The sequence below is a fragment of the Pygocentrus nattereri genome, chromosome 30 (genome assembly GCF_015220715.1).
Source record: "Pygocentrus nattereri isolate fPygNat1 chromosome 30, fPygNat1.pri, whole genome shotgun sequence".
Classification (NCBI taxonomy): domain Eukaryota; kingdom Metazoa; phylum Chordata; class Actinopteri; order Characiformes; family Serrasalmidae; genus Pygocentrus; species Pygocentrus nattereri.
The window spans coordinates 7,770,310-7,795,191 of NC_051240.1; the positions used below are offsets into that span (position 1 = coordinate 7,770,310).

The 24,882-nt window shown below is 39.3% G+C and overlaps 1 protein-coding gene and 1 long non-coding RNA gene across 2 annotated transcripts; one reads left to right on the forward strand and one right to left on the reverse strand.

The window, feature by feature from the left end:
• Positions 1-2,369: 2,369 nt before the first annotated feature.
• LOC108424772 (beta-2-glycoprotein 1) lies at positions 2,370-23,209 on the reverse strand. Its single transcript, XM_017692991.2, has 8 exons — positions 22,944-23,209; positions 12,713-12,889; positions 7,614-7,710; positions 7,202-7,278; positions 6,714-6,902; positions 6,208-6,387; positions 4,832-5,029; positions 2,370-2,600 (listed from the first exon to the last, which is right to left on the reverse strand). Exons 1-8 carry the CDS (start codon positions 23,011-23,013, stop codon positions 2,533-2,535), a joined length of 1,056 nt encoding a protein of 351 aa, XP_017548480.1. The 5' UTR covers positions 23,014-23,209; the 3' UTR covers positions 2,370-2,532.
• On the forward strand, positions 18,771-19,814 carry LOC119262933. The gene is made up of 3 exons (XR_005129991.1): positions 18,771-18,955; positions 19,340-19,493; positions 19,766-19,814. It is a non-coding gene; the product is annotated as an uncharacterized LOC119262933 (long non-coding RNA).
• Positions 23,210-24,882: the final 1,673 nt, after the last annotated feature.

Here is a 24,882-nt window from a genome sequence, read left to right on the forward strand (position 1 = left end):
AGATTGATGTAGAATGTGCTGTATGTGGTTCTAAATGGAATATTTAAAAAGAAAATTCGATATAACACCAAAAAGGGATCTGCTACTAAGCTTGGAACACTAGAGGAACCTTTTTTGGTGCTATATAGAACCATTTGCAACACACATTCTATCAATCTGTAGAACAATTTCACCATGCAAAGAACAATTTAAGCATGCAAAGGTTCTTTGAGTGTTTGTGGTTCTATATAGAACCTTTTAAAGAGCCATCTTTTTTCATTCCCAGGTTTATTACATACTAAGGCTTATTATTCAGTAACTACAGGGACTTCAACGCAAACTGATTGAGCTATTCTTTGGTAATAAGTGGTTGTGCTAATGTGAATATTTATCATTCCTATGAAACTAATGTATGCATCTGATTCAAGTTCAATCAAAGCAACATTTCTTCCAATGTGAGGAGTCAAAACAAATGATAAAAAATGTGGTTTTCCACTAAATGTGCCCTTTTGAAAAACACCACAACCAAATATTTCACAACACGTAAGATAAAGAGAGAACGTTGCATCCAATGGGACCAAAATCCCATTATGGAGGGAGTCTACAGATTACAGGTGGTGAGAGATCATGTCCTACATAGATGATAGAGCGCTGGACGTGTAGGTAAAGGCGTGAGTAAAAGAGGGAGTAAAAGAAGAAGAAAAAGAGGGTGTAAAAGGGAGGAGTAAAAGTGAATAAATCAGCCGAAGCCCCTCCGAGACCCGGTCCGGCCTGGGCGCTTCAGAACAAATGCTGAAGAAAAGCTCCAGACTGAGATAAGAGATACTTCAGAAGGACTTTTCAGACGTGAAGTTTACGCAAGCCTCTCTGGCCCAGATGCTCTCTCCCTCCCACCGAAACGCAGAGACCACCTTTGATTTATAAAGCATGCCCGTGCTCTGTGGAGTCTTACACAACAGAGGTGAGAGCAGATCAGATCAGATCAGACGGGCTGCGAGTGAGAAAGAACGAGCAACTAAAGCACAACTGCTTCAGCTGTTGCTCACAGGATAGAGTGGGGAGAGGGGTTCTCTTTCAGAGAGCTGAAGGTCTTTACTGAACTCCAGACTCAAACACAGCTCTCACTGACAGCTCAGCTGAGTTTAACCTCCAGTCAAACAGCTGATCAGAAGATCTGCCTAACTATGCCTTTGCTGGACGACAACAACAACAACAATAATAATAACAACAATAATAATTACAATGATCATGATAACAGCAGTACAGCTATAGCAAAACAACAACGACACCGACAAGAACAATAAAATAACACCACCACCAACAATAGTAATCATCATCATCATCGTCATCGTCATCATCGTCATCATTATTCTTCTTATTGTTATATGAATGAAAATGATAGTTTTTTGTTGGAAAATACTCCTAAAGTACTAATTTAATTAATTGGTTTAGATTAATATAATTACTTAATATAATAATAATAATAAATAATAATAGTAATAATAATAGTAATAAACTTGATATAGATTGTTTATATTGGTGATTGATGGCTTGATATAGACTGTTTGAGTGAAATAAACCTTTCACTATGTTTGAGTGTTAAACAGTCCCAGCAGCTGCCACTCAGAGGCGCTCATCCTCACACTGAACTCTTTTTCTATTGGCTCTAAATTTCACTGTTTTACTCAGAAACACAGGCATTGAGCGCCATCTAGTGACCAAACAGTCATATAATTATTACACAGAGAAAGAGAGAGAAAGAAACTGAGACACAGGAAGAAATGAGAGAAAGAGGGCAGGGAGAACAAAAGGGAGAGGAGAAATAGTCATAGAAATAGAACAATGGAGAGAGTGCAAAAAGAAAAGAGAGAAGAGAGAGTCACAGAAAGGAAAAGAGAAAGAGAGAAAGAGAGAACGGGAGGGAGAGGGAAAGAAAGAAAGAAAGAAAGAAAGAAAGAAAGAAAGAAAGAAAGAAAGAAAGAAAGAAAGAAAGAAAGAAAGAAAAGAAAAAGTCAGGGAAACAGAGAAAAGAAAAAAGAAAGGAAAATGAAGAAAGAAAAAGCATAAGAGAAAGACAGAGAGTGAATGAATAAAGAAAAAACAGAAACTAAGACAAATAGAAAGAGACAGAGGAAAAATAAAAGAGAAGAGAGAGTCACTAAAAAGAAAAGGCACAGAAAGAGAAAGAAGGAAAGACTGAGAGAGGGAGAGAAAGAGAGAGACTAAATTAATAATGATGCCAGTTAAGCAGCAAATGTGTTTTGTTTGTTGTTTATAAACAGTTATTTCTATTTTTGTTTGTGTTGGGCTGGTTAGGGCCCACCAACAAGACCCTCCACCCCATCTAAGAGTGTAGCTTCACCGTTGGGTAAAAGTGATGGACACCAGTCTCTGTTTAAAGCACTTTATTTGTAAGCTTTGAGAGATTAACTGGGTCAGTATGTTGTTACTCCTCATTGTGAAGATTCAAGCATGAATCAATAGTGTTTTTCTTCTGTCAAACCAAAGAGCCTCTTCACCTCTTCCTCCTGTCCTCCTTTCCTCTGCAGGTGATCATGAACACATGTTGATCTCAGAAGGCAGAGAATTAGGGTTTGTTTTGTAGGTTTCCGCACTGGGCTCTGAGGAAAACATGATACATAATGATTATTTCTGCAATTTCATTAGTGCACCGCTCCTGGTCTGAAACATTCACAGCACACTGTAATCAGCCCTGACCCTCTGAAAGGACTGTCCGTCCACACGCCCAGTCCCAAAACTGTGCTTCTTTCAACTGTTTTATTGAAATAGAAATATATTGAGACTTTTACTGTTAAGGTGGAACTCCCTGTTCCTTTCACTGAAGGTGTCGGCTCAGATTAGGCATGAGTTTTTCAGACAACCTTGTACATCATAACGTATTAACGTTGCACTCACAGACTCAAAACAGAAGGTCTGGCTGGGTGTTTAGTTCTTAAAACAACATTATACTGATAAAGATCTGATGACAGTAGTAGAAGAGATCCAAGATCCAAATAAAAAGATGAAAGCCTCTCATGATAACAGTATGAGACTGAGTTTACTCATGTTGGCTGTTAAGTAAATACTCTATATTGCCAAAAGTATTTGCTTATCTGCCTTCACACACATATGAACTTGAGTGACATCCCATTCTTAATATGATGTCGGGCCAGTCTTAGCAACTCGAACAGCCTCAACACTTCTGGGAAGGCTTTCCACAAGGTCTAGTGTGTTTATGGGAATTTCTTCCAGAAGAGCATTTGTAAGGTGAGACACTGATGTTGGACAAGAAGGCCTGGCCCGCAATTCATCCCAAATGTGTTCTGTTGGGTTGAGGTCAGGACTCTGTGCAGGCCAGTCAAGTTCTTCCACACCAAACTCGCTCATCCATGTCTTCATGGACCTGCTTTGTGCACTGGTGCGCAGTCATGTTGGAACACGAAGGGGCCGTCCCCAAACTTCCCACAAAGTTGGGAGCTTGAAATTGTCCAAAATCTCTTGGTGCTGAAGCATTAAGAGTTCCTTTCACTGGAACTAAGGGGCCGAGCCCAACTCCTGAAAAACAACCCCAGACCATAATCCCCCCTCCACCAAACTTTACACTTGGCACAATGCAGTCAGACAAGTACCGTTCTCCTGGCAACCGCCAAACTCAAACTTGTCCATTGGATTACCAGACAGAGAAGTGTGAATTTGTTATACAGCCGAGTTGGATAGATGACTGACAAAGTACCCTGCCAGAAAAACCAGCATGACAGGTCACCAGTGATGGACTTTTAAAAAGAACACTACTGAATCTCTTACCCATGAGAAGCCATACATAGGACAGGATTCAACATTCTGTGTGGAAAGCACCCATAACTTTGTAAGAAGTACCATGCACTCAGGTAAGTGCCTGTGGAAAGAACCACATCTGTCCAGAAAACTCTGTGCAGAGGCCTTCAGGTGAACCTTTGATACTTAAGCCACAAGTAGGCGGTTGCATACACAGGGGAAGGTGGGAACAAGACATTAAACTGCAAGTAACAAGTCTCAAGTCTTCACTCTCAAGTCCCAAGTCAAGGTAGTTGATTCTCGATTCAAGTCACGAGTCAGTACGGGCGAGTATCAAGTCGAGTCCCAAGTCAATAGTCCTAGTCTTTGAGCACGTTAGCAGTGTATGGCTGTATATTACATTTTTAAAAATATCACTGATCTTCTTAAAAGATCCAACGTTTCTAAAATAAAGCAAAATTAATTCACAAAAACAGGTCTAAAAAAGAAAAGTTCTATGATTTTTCTTAAGAGGCCCAGAATTATTTAAAACAAAACAAGAATTCATTTATAAAAATATGTTTAAAAAGCATGTCTTATGATTCTTTTTAAGAAGAGAGAAACCTCCAGAATTTCTTAGAGACTCGGTTCATTAACAGGTTACTAGCGCTGCTCTGTTGGCGACCCTGCCAGTCTGCAGTGTCAGCAGAGGAGGGTAAAGTTTAGCAACCCGCTGGTGGGCTTTAGTTACATTTAGGGAATCATATGCCTTCGAGGGGGGGGGGGTACGATAATTGTGTATTATAGCCAATCCCTAATTCTTCGATGACATAAAGCTGAAGTCAGCTATTCGCCAGCTTCTAGTTTGAATTATCCTGTTCCACCTTACTTAATTACTTAAAACAAAACAAGAATTAATTTATAAAAACACGTCTAGAAAGAAAAGTCTTCTGATTCTTTTTAAAAAGAGCGAAACATCCAGAATTTCTTCAAGACTCAGGAAACTCATTCCTTAATCGTGGACCCAATAGACTAAAAGCATGAATGTGGAGCTACCAGCAGATCTGAGGATCAACACCTCAGCAAGATCTGCACTTACCTTCATAACACTTTGGTGTCTGCAGGACTCCATCGAAGCACTGGGTTGTTGCAGGATAGCCACAATTCCTCTCCTTATTCAGACAGTACACAGCTATCTGCTCAGCGTGAAGGACCCGGTTGGGCTTAAAATCTTCAATCCAAATTTTTTGGCCTTTGTATAAGATGCGTCCCACTTTAATGTCAACAGTGCAAGGAGCTGACAGCAAAAGAAAAAGAAAATATATTTGTGTATTTAAATTAGGGCTGTTGCGATTATTCAAAACTAAAAGTAAATTAAATTAAAACTAATTACTCAATTAAAACCTTCAAAACAGGTTATTCTCTAGTTGGCAGGTGGAAGATTCTTCACAAGAGGGCACTACTATTATTACTTTTTACATTACATTACATTACATTTACATTTATCCAAAGCGACTTACAAATTACTGAAATCACTTTTGTGTTCATCACTGAAAGAGAGGAAACCCACACCAGCAGGATCTCACAAATGCACATAATTGTAGTCACAAATTTTATTTTCATTACATAAAATTGAATGTTTTCTGTTATGAAGTAATATGAAATAAAAGTAAAAATGTGATGTAAAGGGTTTTGTTTAACATTAAATGTGGCAGACAGCTAACAGGCTAATAGACTAGTCCTATAATGTCAGGAAATACTGAAGAAAAGCAACATTTGAAATAATGTGCCATTTGAATATCCGTAATAGACTTAAAGTGCTTCAAGGTTTAAAGAGAGCTGGACTATGTAGTATGACTCCCTGTAAATGTGGACCACGGTTAGCTTGATGCAAACAAAATATTAAAGAAAAAGAAAAACCTTCAGTCTGATGGACACAACTAAGTGAAACGCTACATGCAGTAAATGCAGTGTTTAAGAGAAAGAGAAGCAGCTTGAAACTGTTGGCTAGCACATACTTATCACATATCACACTAGCTATTACAGCTAAAGCTGCCAGCCAATCTAGCTGATGGTTTAGTACATTACAGATCACATTTCTTTAAAACTTACTAAAGAGGGATTAATTATTGCCCTAGCTAGCTAGTTTACATACTTTAAAACTACAGACTAACCGACCATTTCAAATTGTTTTCAGTGTCTTTAGGTCAGTTATGCCGTGTTTGAATCTGTGTTGAATCTGAATCTGAATGAGGTTTTTAGTAGAGATGTTTGCAGTTAGAAACAAGACTAAATGAAATTTGAGACTCAAATCAGACTTGTGAACATCACTGCCACATATACAGTATATGGTCAACAGTGGTCCTGTGGTCAGACCTAACAGTGAAAATAGAAGGTAGGTCATAAAGGCAGGTGTTTCTCAGATCACAATTATGAGATGTTTCACAGAGATGTTTGGACGTTTGACCGCAGTACCTCTGCAGACGGGTGTTCTGGACCAATGACCTGTTTCTTCACACTCAACATCCATCGGCCCGTCCAGCACAAATGGATCTGGGCAGCCATACCTCACTCTCTCCTTATAGCCGTACTCTCTCTGGGAAGCGAATGACAGAAAGCCGTTCTCTATGCTGATGGGCACAGGACACAGCACCACTGGACAAAACAAAGTGAGATATAGAGTAAAACATGCCATTGTGTGCAATCAGAGCTTTCTGTCTGCTGCTGTTTTCCATAAGCCAGTATGTAATGTACAATGAAAATAAATATATACACATAAATACATACTCATCTATCTATCTATCTATCTATCTATCTATCTATCTATCTATCTATCTATCTATCTATCTATCTATCTATCTATCTATCTATCTATCTGCCTGTCTTGATGTTGTTCATTGGCTTCTCTGGTGATTTCTTATTCTGTGCTCTACCTCTGGTCTAGAATAAAAAGGTCAGTTCTAGCTGTGTTTTGCTCTTACGCCTGCACTCCGGTGGGTCAGTCCAGAAACCATCGGCCCCGCAGGTCACTCTCTTGTTACCGAAGAGAACCATCGGGGGTCGGCACTGATACTCCCCTCCAAAACCAAATGTTGTGATGTTCCCTTTAAACGGCCGGTCGTACACTATTTTCGCGTAAGGTGGAATATGTGGAAGACCACAAGTAACAGCTGGAGGAAAAAGAAAAGAGACAAACGGGACTATAATATGGCGCTGAGCAGCTGGGGTTTTTTTTACATTAGTCGTCACTGTTATTAGTTAGTGACTAATTTTACAGTACATCAGTAAATAATATAATATTATTTAGCAACTCCTAATAACTTAAAAATGACTTTTTACTGAATTATGTTTTGTTGATGATTTTTTCATGAATAAATCTACAATTGCATAAAGAATTACAGCAATAGTAAAGATTCCAAACCTTTGAACAGTTTCTTGTTTCATATTGTTCTAATCAGAAGAAACATACGTTCACACTCTGGAGGAGGATTGCTCCACTGGCCGTTGTGTAAACACTCTGTGGACCTGGCACCTTGCAGGATGAACCTGACAAACAAACACAAACACCAGAGTGCTGTTAACATCTAAAGCACATGTCAAGAGCACACTGCTCGCCTGCTTTCTCTCTTCAACACCCTCACAACCTGAGTTTTAATCTGCCTAGAAACACTTTTAATCATATTCAGGATATTTCAGATGTAGATTTGTTCCACAAATGTAATTATGTTTCACTGCTTAACAGTTTCACAGGGTTGAAATCATTTGAGAAGGCTTACAGTCACACATAACAGTTTACACAACATCAATTTGAATTACTCTTTAACACATTTCATTTGTGATGCAGAGCGACTTTGCTCATTTGTAGGAAAGAAGAACGTTACCCTTCGTTACAGGAGTACGTCACGTTACTTTTGTAGACGATGTTGTCGTAATGCACCTTTCCGTTCTCGGGTGTGTCTGGTGCAGGACATCGTTTCGCTGTGCAAAAGATTGGACAGGGGTCAGCTGCTTTTGCTTGACACTAATCTGATGTTGGTAATCTTTATAGCCTTTATTCATTAATGTTACATAAAAAACAAATGTTCTGAATGGTGTGTGAACTACTGAATGTCTGATTTAAGTTGAAACCAGTGGTGATTTGAGTGCAGTTGATGAAACGGCATCAATGCTTGGAAGCAAACACCCCTATACCAGTGCTTCACTTCCATATCACCTGCAAAAGACCCACCTTAATGCCCTTAGAATCACAAAACTTATATTAATCCCTTAGTATCTCAGGCTTATTATATACTAAAGCAATCTGCCACAAGAGGCCATGTGTGACTGTGATTTTATCCCAGGGAAGGGTGTTTTTCGGCACAATGTGACATGGAGTGGCAAAATAATTTTTTTAGAAAATACTAAATAGTATTCTGCCAAAAAATGTCACTCCTTTAGATTATAGTATTGTTGACCGCTTAACAAGGAGAACATTCAGTCGCCCATCGCTGTATATTGCAGTCATTTCATGAATCTTTGAACTTTTTCTTGTATAATAATGAACAAATGATAACACGGCACTGTTCTTTTAGCTTTATAAGTACTTTTGGGTCACCAAATTACCACCGCGAGTGTGGTTCAGCACCAATCCAACACAACCCTTCTTCTCATGCTCAGGCAGAATCTCAAATGCCTCCCTGCGCCCTACATAGTGCACTACTTAGGAATTTAAATACTGGTTCCTGAACCACTAACAAATATAGCCAAGAAATCGTCATTTGGGACTCATCCGCACCTGATAAATGATGCACTGTTGGCTGTAGATGCTAGAAGGTCTAAACTTTCATAGCTTGTGTACTATTTAGGGAATACAGAGCCATTTGGGATTCAGCCTGGGTTTGACAACAAAAGTCATATGAAGCATGTTTGGGTTGAATCCAGACTTTTATACTGTACTATATTTTTACAGTTAATCATCCTGTAAGCTAAAGCCTGTGATAATAATGATGGGGTTATTTAGCCTGTTAGCTAAGTGACCAGCCTATTTCTAGTTAAGAACATAAGTTTCCAGCCGCTCAGTTTAAACAAAAAGCGTGTTCTTACTTCATCAGAGGCAGTCATGTGCACATATGATCATTTTACAGTGGCTTTGAATGCAGCACAGCTAAGATTTTAAGTAACTAAAGGGACTCCGATGCAAACTGGTTGAGCTATTCTTAAATTATAGGAGTGAGTAATAAAACTTTGAGGAAACATTTCCTGAACCAATGAAAGGAAAGCATTCTGCAGGCTCATAAAACAATGGTTGTCCTCACTGATGCAGGGCTGTGTGGGCCAGAGCTTAAAAAACTAAAAAAAAAATGCTTAAAAACTGGCCCATTTCATATAAAACTTAATTTTCTTTACTTTTAAATAAATACGTAAGGTTTAAAAAGTTTTATCATAGTATACTGTTCACTCCCCTGTCCATACGGTCCATATTATAACCTAAGCTGAGTCAACTGAAAGTTACACTACAAAGCCCACCCTCTTTGGACACAATAGGCCCTTTTTTCACATTTCCACATTTTCTCAGCTGGAAGCTCTCGTTGTAGGGTGACGCTGCTTCTGCTAAAGCAATAGCAATAACAGCAATAGTAGATGGGCTTGAAGCAAAAACAGCCTTCATGTCAGTTTCAGTGGTTTGTCAGCTGTCGATGAGCAGAGGAATAATGAGTTTGGGCAATTAATAGAGGAATAAATTGTCTTATTGAGGAAAAGAACTTCTGTGTCAGCATCTCACTGCTGTTGACTAATGTTAATATGCAGTTGGTGCTTTCAAGTTGCTGATACAGCCACTTTCAGAGGAACAGTTTTCATTTTCTCCCACTAAAGCTGTCAGTATCCGAGAGAGACCGAAACATCTAAAGTGGCGCTATAGACAATAACAACCCAGTGAGTCCCCCTGCCGGCATGTACACGTGTTTAGCTTTTGCCAGCTAGTTTATTGTTAGCAAACTGTTTCAACATCTCCAGCTAATACGGCTAATCTGATGTTATTGTACTCTGATAGCTGTAAAAGAAGTTATATCCATTATTTAGTTTGGACTCCACTTTGTATGTTTCGTTCTCCAACAGTTCCAGACACATTCTCAAATTTCAATTTTGGCAACTATGACAAAGATAAAGCGACACGCCTTTCTGAGGGGCTGAAGTGATAAGAACGCCTGTATTTCTAAGGTTAGTAACCACCCGAAAGGCAATAGCGGAACTTGTGTTACCCAGTGTTTACACCCTTGCGTTTCTAGTAAAAAAAAGGCTCTAGCAACAACTAAAACGCATCAACAGATACTTTTCAACTGCTCCGAAAGCCACTTTGCATGGTCCCACCCTCTAAACTCCTCACAGCAGTGTGGAGCCTGTGGCGAATGCCCACGTTTCCACCTATTCAACCTTCAACAGTTAAGCTCCGTCCATTACAGTGAAGTTATAGGAAGTGTCTCACCCCAGACTGAGATTTTGAATGAGGCACAATAGCGCAACCAATCAGAACAGAGCTCATTTACATATAACAGTCTATAACAGGACAGCAAGAAAGCAGCATGTTTAATTCTAAAGAATAAGATGGTCATGTAAAAATGAATTTTGACTGTTTTTGCTTCATAAAACCACACAAACATCATCAGTGGATCTCAGAAGGAACATTCAAGTTTTAGATATGGGTTTCTGAAAACTCCAGCGACTCAAAAGAATACAAACAAAATCAACAAACAAAATGTCGTAGCTTCATTTAAGATGGTAGAATAACGTGGTTATGATGTGATTACTTTCCTAAAGCACTGGCTGCTTAAGCTTTATCACTGCAGTATATGAGGAAGCTTCTACTGCGCAAGATAAGCTGTGTTGATCGATGAGTTGAAATGGCTTTATGGGATTAATGAAAACACTTGACTTTCTTGTTTATTATAAACTAGATAAAACTAGCAGGGTAGCTTTTATGAGAACCGCACTGGGATTTATAGGAAAATCTATGTGTGCTGCTGTCTCTCGTAGTCAGCCAGTACGGGGGCGGCCTCATTCGGCTTTTCCATGAGAGCAGGATCAAAGGTTTGGTAACGTGTCTCTGTGTGCTTTATTGCATAAGGCTTTTCCACTGTGGAATTGATCCGTCCAGGATTCGCTTAGTCGCTGCTTGTTTTAGTGAATGGCTTTAATCTCTTGAACAGGGAGTTCTGCCCATGATAATCACTTTAGAGTTTACTGTATTTTCAAATCATGCAGCTCTTACTCACACAGTGAGTCATAAGTTATAGGGCAATGTCAGTTTTTGTTGTGCCCACCACACAAATTGACCAATCACGTTTTGCTTCACAGGTGAAAGGAAAAAAATAAATAATCCTCATTGCAGTAAAGTAAAACTCTGCTGATTGTTCAAACACAGTCTTAAATGCTGGAGGTAATGTAGCCTATATCTGCTAATTCACCCTTTAACCTTGAAGGCTGGCGCACAGCTGAAGTCAGTTTCTCATTTGCCAGCTTCTTGTTTGATTTCTCCCGTTCCACCTTAAATGGTGCACCAGCTCATTCTGGCACCTCAGGCACCATTTAAGGTAGAACAGGGAAATTCAAACAAGTAGCTGGTGAATGCGATGCTGACTTCAGCCTCGTAAAATGTTGAACGTTAAGAGACTTTTTACAAGAAACTGTTCTACTTTTGTGGAAACGTTTCCTGCTGGAGAAGCGAGAAAAGCAACTATAGCTGAGCTAAAGCTTAAAGCAGAGCAGAGTAAGTCTGTGTTTTTGTTTATAATTTTATTCCTATACTGGTAAATTAGCACATACTGAGACATATTTACAGTCACAATGGCAAAATGGACAAAATGGGTCTTCTTAAAATTCGGGTTGCCGAAGTTCAAGATACATCACTGGCTGTAAATGTGAATAATACTCTAACAAGGTTTCAGTTCACTGTTAGGAATGAAAAAGAGCAGTAGAAATTCCATGCCAGGACTCTTCAATCTTTACTGCGACAAAGTTGAATACATTTCAATGCATGTTGCACAATTCAAATAAAACATACAATGTCACTTACAAGCTTTAGATCTCTGTGTTTAATCTAGAACAGCCAAGAAATGTTCATGCGAATTTTGTGCTAACATAGTACTAGGATCCCATAGGAGCACTATCAGAAACTAGCATTAGGTGCTTTGTCTTGGAGATGTTTCAACATTATTTTTGACCAAATTTTGACTATAATGGCTCAATCCCATTTCTTATTTTTACCGCTACCCCTTGTTTTCGAGTGTCACCTTGCCTCTTGGGTTCGAGTTACAAGCTGTAGAGGTTGCAATGTTCCCTATGAAATGGGACCCTTAAATAAAAAAGAGCATTACTTCATTAAGAGTTACTAATGCGGCTCTGCAGGTGACCCTGGTAGTAATAGCAGAGGAGGGTAAAGTTCAGCAACCTCACTACTGGGCTTTAATAACATGTAGGTCATCATATGCCCACCCCTAATTCTTCTGTAATATGAAGCAAAGTCAGTTAATCGCCAGCTCCTCCTTCAAATTTTCCCATTCTACATTAAATGGGGCAGCAGTCACATTGTGCCACCTCAGGTGTCAGGTCTGCTGGACTTTTTGAGGTAGAACAGGAAATTTTATTAGCTAGCTACAGAGATATCAGCATACTACTAGTGATTTTCATGCTTGTTATGAAAGAAATGACCATAATACATTGGAACGATATTAAAAACAATATGATAGTTATCATAATTTTTTTAATGGAGAAAACTTGTGGGTTTCTTTGGTCAATTGAACTGTCATCCTACATGTTTTTTATTTTTCTCATAACACTGTGTTTGTGTTTCTCTGAAAAGCCTCCATTTGGAGGGCTAAGGGCTTAGTGGTAAGGTCAAGGGATAAAATGGGACTGGGCCTAAAGGCCTAATAGATCTGGTTCTCCGCTGGCCTTATTTGTACGTGTATTTGTATGTGAGAGCTGTGTGTGGGTTTAATCTCACGTATGCATTTTAGTGTACGTTCGGTCCACTTTCCGTCGGATTTGCAGACCATCTTGCGGGAGCCTCCAGAGGGCGTGTATCCTTGGCTACAGCTCAGAATAATCTGCGTCCCAGGCTCGAAAAAATACTGCCCCCCAACGAGCTCTGATCCATCCTGAGGAGGAGGGCGCTCACAAACTGAAACACACACACAAGCGCGACCAACATTCACATATTAGTTATCAAGGAACAAAAATGGAAAATGGAAATAAGCAATAGTGTATATCAATAAACTTATTCATAGCTTTTAACTATTTTGCATTTAATCCACTGTACTGGATTATTTTACACTCATTATTGTTCCCCTGTAATTTACTCTCAGAACTTTTAGTCTCCTAGTTTAATTTTCCTGTTAAAATCACTTCGTTTTCTTCCTGGGGAGCAAATCTTTCTGAATATACTCAAGGTTTGAGTATATACTGTACGTCTACACTCAAAAAAGTGTAATGTCATACATATTTGCAATCTGTCATCTTTATATTTTAGATTTCTTTTATATTTTGTGTTCTGCCATTTTGCTAACAGTGAGATTAGTGACCGTTTCCGTGCGGCACAATATTTCTGTCACCTATTGTCCATCATTCTGTTTTATTAAACAGTTTTGTGTTTAATGTGTGTTAAAATCTTGTTAAAAAGTCTTTTTTAAAATTTCTTTTCTCTGTTCTTTATTTAATTATGCATCTTTAATTAACAAGTAATCCAAAACTAAGGCAGATTACATTTATATTGTAATCCTTTGGAATAGATTATATTATTAGATTATAATAGAATATAGAAGGGAAAATATTTTGTCCTAATCATCGCATCTATGAACTGAACTGGATCAAGTGGAATTCAATTGTAAGTGTTATTTCATTTTAAATTAGCAGACATTCTTGCGTGATTTTGTTCTTGCTGTTGATTGTGTTTTGTGGAGAAAATTGCTCATTTCCGGTTTTTGTTTTCGTTCGTTGCACTTTATCTAATCTCTGCCAGCAGCACTGTCAGCTTTCGCACAGGAGAGCAGGAGCACAACCAGTGTCTCCGCTTCCTGTCCTTAGCGATAATAATCCTCCTCTAGATGAACTTCTCGTGACCAATATTTGACACTGGGTCTTTGGACTGTGAGTCCAGGTGGGCTAGAAGTAAAGCTAAAGGTTTACCGGGCACGCCGCCAAACCAGACTTCCTCCTGAACACTGACAAATGAGCATAACAGGAGTGTGGTTTCTCCCCACAACCTATTCTGCTCTAACCAGCAACTGTTCTCAATGCACTTTAGTTGTTGCTCTATTCTGAATGTTACAGTGCAGCAGCTCATGCACTCATCTCAGTTTCTAGGCATCAATAAGGCCTACAGCATGTACAGCCATGGCAGTCAGTCTTTCCCCTTCAAATGCAACCAGTCATTCCTGTATGACTGTCTTAGGCGTGATTCACTCATGTTACCTTTGCATGGTGTGAGTGATACGAAGCGGCGCATGCAGGGAGCGTGAGCGCTACAGCTAGAACGTGCTGGCCTTACATACAGTGTTTGTGCTGTGGAGCAGCGAGATTTGCACTGATTTTAATTGCTTATTTCAGTGTATTTTGCTGTATAACGTGCACAAATCTATTCTCACTGTGCAGCGTGTGGGACGCGCTGCCGCTTTGTACACGCCGCCTGTGTGAAAGCAGCCCAGCAGTGTAGCAGTCAAGTAGTGTAACGTAGCAGCATAGCAGCCCAGCAGTGCAGCGGCACAGCAGCGTAGCGTAGCAGCCCAGTGGCTCAGCAAAGCAGCCCAGTGATGTAGGGTAGCAGCACCATAGCATACTAGCCCAGCACGGTAACAGTCCAGTGGTATAGCGTAGCAGCCCAGCAGCGTAGCATAGCTGCCATGTGTAAAGCTCAGCACCACTGCCCCACGACAGCTAAGGCCTTAGTATTGCCTCTATCATCGAACTATCACAAGTTTGATCCCTGCCATCCTCAGCACGGAGTCATATATGGGGGTGGACGTAAGTTGCCCCCCCATCCTTCAGCAACATGCTAGCTGACATAGCAGAATTAGCCGTTTGTGTTCTCTTCCAGATATATTAAACTGTCCAATGATGTTTACATGCAGTGGAGCTTTACGTGCCTTGGAGGCAGTGCATGATATCCTTTACCTTCCCAGCTTGGTAGCATTGTGTGATGGGGGAGACTGAGCTAGTGGGTGGAAATCACTACAATTTATTTGGCAAAAAAATTGAAGAAACATCCAAAGGAAAACAAAAGGCCATGATTAGGTGTGAGTGACTTCCTTCATCTTTCGTGCAATTGTGCTCTTCTTAATTTCACAGTCAAATTGCACTGAAATCTTAGCTTTGGCTTCGGCTACTGGCTACCACAATTAATTTTTTAAAGGCCCCAATAGCATCATATGAGTGCAGCACTACCACCGTAAGAACAGAAAAGTGGGCAAAACATGTAAATCAGACAAAATTATATCACAAGCTATGTTTGTTACCACTCTAAATGCTAAACTACATAATGTGCTGTATATAAAATATGTTACTTGTAATTAAGTGCAGAAATCTCCATGCAATAAACCTCTGTACAAAAGTCAGAGACCACCCTTCATGTATTTCGTTTCCAGACAAATCTACAATTAAGTTCAAGATATTTATTTCTCAATGTCAGGAGAAACTCACACTTCACAGAAAATTACACAGAAGCCTCAAAAAAAAAAAAAAAATTCAGGACTTTATTACAGCGTCCATTCTTTTCATGAGACTCGCTTTCAGATTTTCTAAGAAATCAAGAAATCTGCAGGGATATTTTTCCACACCTCCGAAGTTCAGTCTTAGAAGTTGGTTGATCATTTTCTGAAGTAATCAAACACATTCAGTGATGTTGAGGTCTGGACTCTGGGGTGGTCAGTCCGTTGTTCAGCTTCTTTGTTTGATGTGTGTCTCTTTTCTCAGTGTGGGCTTCTTGAACAGCTGCACATCCTTTCAGACCCATAGCGCTGAGTTGTCTTCTCACAGTGGAAGGAAAGACAGAAACATGTGTTCAGGTCTGAAGCAGCTTGATTTCCTCCTCTCTCTCAAAGATGAAAGCTTTAAGCGCTGTTTATCTGATGGGGACCGTGTCGGTGGTCTACCAGGTCTTGCAGGTGGTTGTGGTTGATGTGGAGTCAATATCAATATGCTTCAGTATCTTTTTCACATCCTCTGAAAAATGAATAACTTTATACTTATTGGCTGTTTTGACTGGAAATGAAATAAATGAAAGGTGGTCTCTGACATTTGCATAGTACTGCATATTGCAAAGTATTATCTGGCTGGCTTCTTCCAATACACAAGACAACAATACTGCTCAGCACCTGGGCTTTAATTTCCATCTGATAATAAAACTGGAAAATCGAGGGCAGTGATGTGTTCTTATATCTCACTTTCACTATCTCACTGTTAAATTATGTTTTTTTTTGTTGGTGCTCATTTGTAATTCACTCAGTAACATATGGATGTGATGTCACTGCACTACTTTTACGCTCGCAAATGTAACACGCCCCACCAAAGACTATAGGGAGGTCGTTTTTAGGCTTCATCTTAGTTAATGCGCCTCCAAATTACCTCTTATTTTAAACAGTTCTACAGCAAAACAAAGAGGCATTGTTATCTAAAGTGGGCATCTCCTGCTTATCTGACAGATGATTCTGCAAAGGCGTAATGCGACAGCAAAACAGCACAGCAGAAGGTGGTCAAGAAACCATGGCAGAGTGATGAGGAGGCATTGCCAGAGCTGCTGGCAAGCCATTTCAATATACAAGAACTATGAATCATTACCTTTGGTAGAAAGATATTATTTGGAATATTCCAGTTTCTTGATATAACCTTTGATAACTACTGGTAATGATGTTGGTTAGTATAGGGTAGTGGGTGACACCTCTGCCTTCTATGCTGAAGATGGGTTCCATCCTTGCTTGGGCAAACACCTTACACTATACTAATAAGAGTCCTTGGGCAAGACTCCTAGCAGTATCCTCGCCTACCTGTGTAAACCGTGTAGAAAAATCTAATTATAAGTCGCTTTGGATAAGAGCATGTGACAGATGCTGGAAATGTAGTGCAGTGATTATACCCAGTTGAATGCCTTAAAATTGTATCAATTAAGGGTACAGTAATACCATCAGTTCTGTGATGTTTTTAGATGCTCGGTTGGACAAGCTTTACAGAACGCTTTATAGAATTTGCCAAAATCCTGTTCAACATAAAATAACCTTTAAAATACACATTTGTTAAAATATATACATTTAGAGTGGGTTAGTCATGCAAAATTATTATTTTTTTTTTTTTGCATGCATTTAAAAGGTCTACTGTTAGGGTGGACTAAATGTAGTTTTCTTGTCATATAACTGAAATAATTTGAATAAATAGTAAAATTTAGTAGCAAACAGCACAGGCCTGTTAAGTAGCATATCGGTTTATTTATTTGTTTGTTTGTTAATTTATTCCCCTCTCTCCAGTCCTGTTTATTATAGCAACCAAATTGTGTACAAAGTATGTTGGAAATAGTAATCAAATATTTAAATAAGGAAATAATAAGCAATAATAGCTGCTATCAATATATATATATATAGACTTCGCTACCTTGATCAGTGCAGAAAAGAAGGTTTGGTGTAAACCTAGAACACACAGTAGCGTAGCATTTTAACCTTTTAAAATCCCAGGCTTATTACATACTAAGGCTTATTATTCAGTAACTCCAGACACATTAATGCAAACTGGTTGCACTATTCTTAAGTATGCAATAAAAATGTTGGCCATTTCTGGTCATTTAATTGGTTAAACTGGAACCTCAACATCTAACCCAGTGGTTGACAACCCAAATGTTAAGGAGAGCCATTTTCTCCTTCCAACAAAAATCAAATCACCTTGGGTGGTTTATGCCTATTTGACTATAAATATATCTTGACTATAAATATATGTCTCAGCATGTGCTAATGTATGAGTATAAGCTAAAAAATATAATATAAATAAGAACGCAGACTTACTTTGCCCTGCTTTAAGCTTTAGCTCTTAAGCTTTTCTCGCATCTTTGGCAGGAAACTTTTCCGCAAACATGGAATAGTTTCTTGTAAAATGTATCACAACATTTTTATTAGGCTAAAGTTGGCTTCTCATTTGCCAGCTGCTTGTTCAAATTTTTCCGTTCCACCTTAAATGTAACCGCTTCACCATTTAAGATGGAGCAGAAAACTTAAAACAAGAATCTGATTTCAGCTTTACAGCTTTTCATGTTTGACAGTTTCCTGTTGCAAATTGAACGTATCAGGAAACCAACTGAAGTGATTATAAACACAAATAAGACAATTTGTCTCCAAATTATAAATGTTTGTCTTTAATCTCTTTCTTTGCCTTTTTCTTAGCTACTAGCTATGCAATACTGTTGTCTGCATTGCTATGGTGACCAGTAGTCTTCAGGCTCAAAGTGTGAATTAGCAGATACACATTACCTCCATTTATTGTTAAAACTGTGTTCGAATGATCAACAGAACTTTATTTTACCTTATTTTACTTTATTTTTACCTAAAAATATAATTCTGCTGTGGAGCCGCAGCAGGACAGTAAAAAAAGCTGCATGTTACTGAACCTTTGTCTAAACAAAGTTTCTCATCAATGTTGAAAATAATTTTTTTCAAAAATTACAGACTGCATTTCTGGGCGGAGCATGAGGAGCTCAGCTCTGTCAGTGGTGTCATGATATGCAACCATCACAATTGTTCTGTGTGGTTTTTGCTGGAATTTCCCTCAGGGTGAGAATCCGACAGGCACACACTGCTGAGACAGGAAGTGGTTGGCTCCACCCAGCTGTTACCAGGCACTGCTCGCTACCAGAGCCTGCTGAGTGATGCACTTACAAACCTTTGCTTGTCTGCTCTGCCACACTAGGGCAGAACAGAGACAATGTACAAGGCACAGCTGTACCACAACAGCTGGAGCGAAGTGACCGCAGCCGGGCACTTCATGCTGTGACTCTCCCACATAGTTTGATACCATCAAATTTTGTTAAACACTTTTATTAGATTGCGTAAAGCAGTATTTATATATGGTTCAATTGTTGTAAGAGATGTAAACAAAGTCATTCAGAGTGGTTTGATGTGAAATAGTGCATCGTAGAGTGAAATACTGTGTATGTACTGTGATTTCTTTATAGTCGTGGTGGTGATAGGAGCCAGGGGTCATAACGTCAACAACACAGGTAGAGACATTTTATTTACTATCCGAAACCCTTATTACATGTAATGCAAATTTGTAATAAAATTGTTTTCTTTCGGGACTATTGGGCCATAAGGTGCCCTGCATGTACTTCACCACTAATTAAAACACATATGATTTCAGCCAAAACCTTCAAAAAACTGTCACACAACAATGAGCGTGTTTACATCCACTCAATTATCTGATCATAACATAAATTCTGCAGTTTTCCAATTATTCAAATGGTCATGTAAACAGCATACGATTGATTTCTTAGATTGGAGTGAGGTCTAAAAACGGGATTAAGAAATCTGATGAAGAGAGCTGGACTTTAACTGAGTAATCCGATTTCTCAGTGCATATAAACTCTTCCTCTGTTTTCTTTCAGATTTCTCAGTCTGAGCATGCTCAAAAACAGACCGCAGTGCTGGAAAACAGCAAGCAACGTTGTCGCAAGACGGCAGTAAAGCACTTTTGGAGTGATGCTGAAACCAAATACGTGGTTGAAGAAATGAAAGATTTAAATATTCTTCATCTTCCAGGTGATCTATGTTCTTATTTTCAGCTAAAGTGGTGCGACGTTAAAAGTTTTTATTTTTAGTTTTACATTACATCACATCTTCTGCTCAGAGTTTATTGACTTATTGCAAAACAGAAACCTGATTATTGCCTGTCTTATGTAAACCTGGAGTTTCCCCCTGTATCTGATTACTCAAGTGCATGTAAACATGTTGATTACGTGGATTACTGACAAAGTCAGGTTTTTTGCAGTTACTGGATTATTAAGTGCATGTAAACACACTCTTTGTTTCAGAAGTCAGGTAGCATTTTCAGGACCAGATGTCTGGTTCCTGTCACCACAGCTATGATCAATTCTTGCCTGGTACGTTTCTCAGCAATGGATCATTTCACATCAACCCACTTTGAATGACTTTGTTTACATTGTTAGGGTTTAATTATTCAAAGTTTTCCATTGAAGTCTGGATTTTTTTTGTCTGTTGCTCTTTGTCGTCAAGCCAATTGGACATTTAAGGTAGTTAAAAGGTTAGTACAATGAACTCTCATACAGAAAGGGGGGAGATGTATTGTTTTGGTATTGGTTGTCAAATTTCTAGACTGTCTTAGACTCTAGGCTGACATTTAACCTTTTTTAATGACTAGAAAGTGAACGGCCAAAGTTTTATTAAACAAACCTAAGAATAGCTCAACAAGTTTGCATTGAAATCCCAGTAGTTACTGAATAATAATCTGCAGTATGTAACAAGCCTGGGATTTTACGAGGTTGATAATGCAACACAAACACCTGCACGTTGTCACGATTGGCCCCTCCCAGTCCTGTCCATGTGTTCTGTTGTGTTTTGGTTTAGCCCACGTGTTTTTGTTTTGGTTTTTAGTCCAGCCCCTTGTTTGGTTACTCCACCCCTGATTGTCCCCCCTTGTGTTTCCACCTGTGTCTTGTGATCCCTTGTTAGCCCTTATGTATTTAAGCCCTGTGTTTGCCTCGGTCTGTGTTGGTAGTTGGTAGTACTCCAGCGTAGTCTCTATCAGCTGTGTCTAAAGCTAACGGTCACCACAGACAACCATGTTTATGCATTTCTCTGCACTAAGGACAGGCATCTTTATTACTACAGCACATTTCATACACAAGGGCGGTTCAATGTGCTTCACATAAATAAATGCAAAAGGACCATTAATTAATTAATTAATTAACCATTTAACCTGCATGTCCTCCTGGGACGCAGTGGGGCCCAGCCGGGGAGGGGGGAGTGGTGGTGCTGGAGTCTATGCCAGGTTGCCAGTCCATCACAAGTCATACACATGCACACACACACACTCACACCTAGGGGCAATTTAGTATATCCAACTGGCCTGACACAGATTGACACGAGGAGAACATGCGAACACAAAGGACCCAGGTCATCTGGCCGGGGAATCAAACCCAGATGCAAAGGAACATCAAAGGAAAAATAATAGCAAATATAGCAAAAACTTAATAGAAAGTACAAATGACATAAAATACACTTTGGGATACACAACGGGAAAATTTCACCTCCGCATTTAACCCATCCATGAAGTGAAACACCACACACGCAATAGGGAGCAGTGAGAACACTTGCCCGGAGCGGTGGGCAGCCCTATCCGCTGCGCCCGGGGAGCAGTTGGGGGTTAGGGGCCTTGCTCAAGGACCTCAGTCATGTACTGTCGGCTCTGAGAAACCGACCACCTTCCGGTCACAAGGCTGGTTCCCTAACCTCCAGCCCACAACTGTCCCAATGTATAGAACCATGGACACTTAAAGAGAATGTGTGGTTCTATATAGCAGCTTTTTGAAAATGGTTCTGTATAGTACTAAAAAGGGTTCTTCTGTTCTTACATTGTCAAGCAATGCCATGTATACTATAGAACAACCTTTTTGGTGCTACACTGAACACATTCTCCATCAATCTGAGCAATTATATATGGTTCTATATAGAACCGTGAAGACCGTAGAAAAAACAACTTTTTTTAAGAGTGTACTTTATGTTCTTTGTACTTTCTGTTCATTTTTTTTTTTTACTTGTTTGATTTTTCTTTTTGATGTTCCTCTTTTACTTGGGTTTGATTCCTAAGCTGGGTTTGTAGAATACAATCATAATTGGGAGCTAAAACATGGATCTTTCTTAAAGTTTGCTCACTAAGAGTAACCTGCAAGTTTCAGAGTTTTAGAGATTTTAAAAAGTGCAACATTTAAGGCGCATCTAAGATCTTCTGCCAGTTTTTTTGCAGTTTTATGCAGCTTAACAGTTCAAAGAGCAAGAAAAAAACAGAAAATCTATTGACTTGAAACTCACTTTAATCCAATGGGCACTTGCTGAATTTATCAGTAACACTGCTAAATGTTCCAGACTTTGATCTGGACCTTGAATTGATTTTCTAGTCCCTGGTAGTGAACTGAACTGTGCATGTAACTGATTGGCCGCCTAGTGTCATAACACTGAAGACCTCCCTATGCAGTCATTTGTAAATTAAGCTGCTTGACTATTTCGGAGATGTGACTTGCTTTCTAGAGGAAAGATTTCATGGTGATTCATTACCAGTGTAGGTGGTGTGGGCGGAGCTTTCACCTCCAGAAAGTGAAAGTAAATGAAACTGCTTTATTATTGTGTTGTCTCCAAGCTGGTCACATATGCTCTCACAGCTGTCATTTCCTAACACCTGATAGTGTAATATCTCAAATTTTACTCATAGAATTCAGCAACTGCCCAATGCCTTCCATTGTACTTGTGTCTTAAGTCAACGTTTTTTTTCCTTCTCCAAGTTCAGGGAAACACATCAACATGACTTCCAGTGAGAATCAACGGAACAATCCTGCTAACAAATCATGCAGCAAGATTTTTGTCAACAGTGTTTCTGAAACATAAAATGTTATTTTAAAAAATCAAGGCGTACTTCATTCTCGCTTTCCTCTTCTTTGGACATCTCAGAGGAATAAAGACTAACACCAGTCCATGGTTAGTCTTTTACGTTTTGGATACATTTTGCTTCAATTCTGACAACTACATTTGCCACAGAAACATTGTGTCAGTGGTGTAACCCAGGAAAGATTACAGTATTTGAAATTTGACATAAAATAACAACCTAAATGCCATATTTGTACATTTCTAAATCCAAGGATACTTTGAAACTGAAGTGGCGGTGGACTGTATTATAGAAACGCTGAGATTTAGTCAGCAGTGTTACACCTTTCACTATAAGAGACTACGTTTTCAACATTTCTCAATATGCGTACAATGCTTGGCAGCATAAGGGCAGAAGGACAAAAAAGCAGCTGACTATAAAATACTGGAGCATTCCTAACGAACATAATTAAAAAAGATTTTAACCAAATACAAATTGAAGTAAATATATAAACTATATAAACATTTCTAACTTTTATCAGTGCAAAAACGAGTCTCCACTCGAGTTGCTCTTTCCCTGCTGTGTAACTCTTTTAAATTCAGCAAATACTTTACCGTTCTCTGGTGTGACTGACGCAAACAGGCCTGCATGACACAGCAGCAGCAGCTGGAGAGCTGGCCTCATCCTTACCGAGCGAGCGAGAGAGCGGTTTAGTGAGTGAGTGTGAGAGAGTTGATAAGAGAGAGGAAGAGTGTGTGTGTGTGTGTGTGTGTGTGTGTGTGTGAGAGAGAGAGAGAGACAGCAGTGTGTTTGTGGTTTGTTAATGCAAGCTGCAAGATCTCAACTCTTCTGCTTGTGGAACTCTAAGTAAATAAGAGAGAGAGAGAGAGAGAGAGAGATGGAGCGTGAGAGAGAGAGAGATGGAGAGTGAGAAATGGAGCGCCAGCATCATTTACCAGCATTCAGAAGTGACTTCTGACCTTTTTGGAACGCTCTTCCCTGCTCATGGATCTATACCTACAACTGTTCAAACACAAACCTTAAACTGCTCTAACAGCTGTTTACACTGGCAAAACCCACTTAGTTTTATGGGAAACCTGATAATGCGTAAATATATGAGGTCAAATTACTTCTGTTGATTTTCTAAGTGAAAGTAAGTTAATACATTTTCTACAGGGAAGAAACTTAAATATGGCACTAAAATTGAGCATATTAGAAGAAAAAAAAATCCAAAATTGTTCCAATATGTAAATTCAGCATTTAATACGCACAGAGGCATGTTTTCATGACAGAATGCATTCTTCCATCTACCCATGCAAAGTTTCTTGTGCCACTGGCTGCCACACAACCTCAAAGTATAATAGATCCAACCACAATCTTAACACTTGGCAAGGTGTTCCTTTCATCAAATGCTGTTCTTTTTTCACCAAACTTTAGCGATCACAGCCAAAGAGTTCCTGTCATATTTCATTGACCAGAGCACTCATTTCCAAAATGTATCTGGTTTATTTAGATGTTGTTTTGTTGTAATGTTGCAAGTGAGGATTCCCTGTCATGATTCTTCAATGCAGATCATATTTACACTGTTCTTACTGCAAGCCTACATCATCACCCACTCAACTCAAACTGCATAGAGTTGTTAAGTAATGTAGACTTGCTTATGTGGTTTCTGACACTGTATGACATACTGTTTTCTAAACATGGACATTATCTATCTATGTTAGCATAGCTAAAAGCAATAACAGCAGACACCGAAAATATCTTAGCTGATTAATTTCATTTTGGGTGAAAATTGCAATAGGCTGGATGTGAAAATCCACCAAAACAAACTCCTTGCATGTGACCATGATGAACTTATGAATAATTCTGATTCTAATAAACAGTTCTGATTCCAATGATGGCTCTGTTATACACACTTGGCACTGTGTGATCTGATCATAAGTGGATCTAATAGTTCACACTTGACATTAGTATTTAGAGTGGTTGGTTAGTGTAGTGGGTAACATCTCTGCCTTCTACACTGTAGACTGGGGTTCAGTCCCCACCTTGGCAAAGACCCTACACTATACCAATAAGAGTCCTTGGGCAAGACTCCTAACACTACCTCCGCCTACCTGTGTAAAAATAATCAAATTATAAGTCGCTCTGGATAAGAGCGTCAGCCAAATGCCGTAAATGTATTTACATTTGTCTTGATTTTGGCTCCAGTGACTGCCTGTGATCAGATTTTGTGATCGGAGGGAAAGTACCACTCACATCGACTCTGCCAGTCTCGCTCCTTGTTAGTGTAAATGTATGAGCTGTTATAAACTTTTAGATTGCATGAATTCATAACCCAACTCCTTCGCACTATGAAAGTGTTCACATTAAAACCTGTTCACAGCTCTACTAACGAGTGCACTTGCCCCTTATGATTGCACCACCCAAGGCGCATGTTAATGCAGAGTGTGAAAAAGGCCTTAAGTGCAGGACAGTGTTGAACCTGTGCAATACTACAGGTCATGTTTGGAGGGGAGGGAGGGTCACAAAGCAGATTAATTAATTATATCGGTT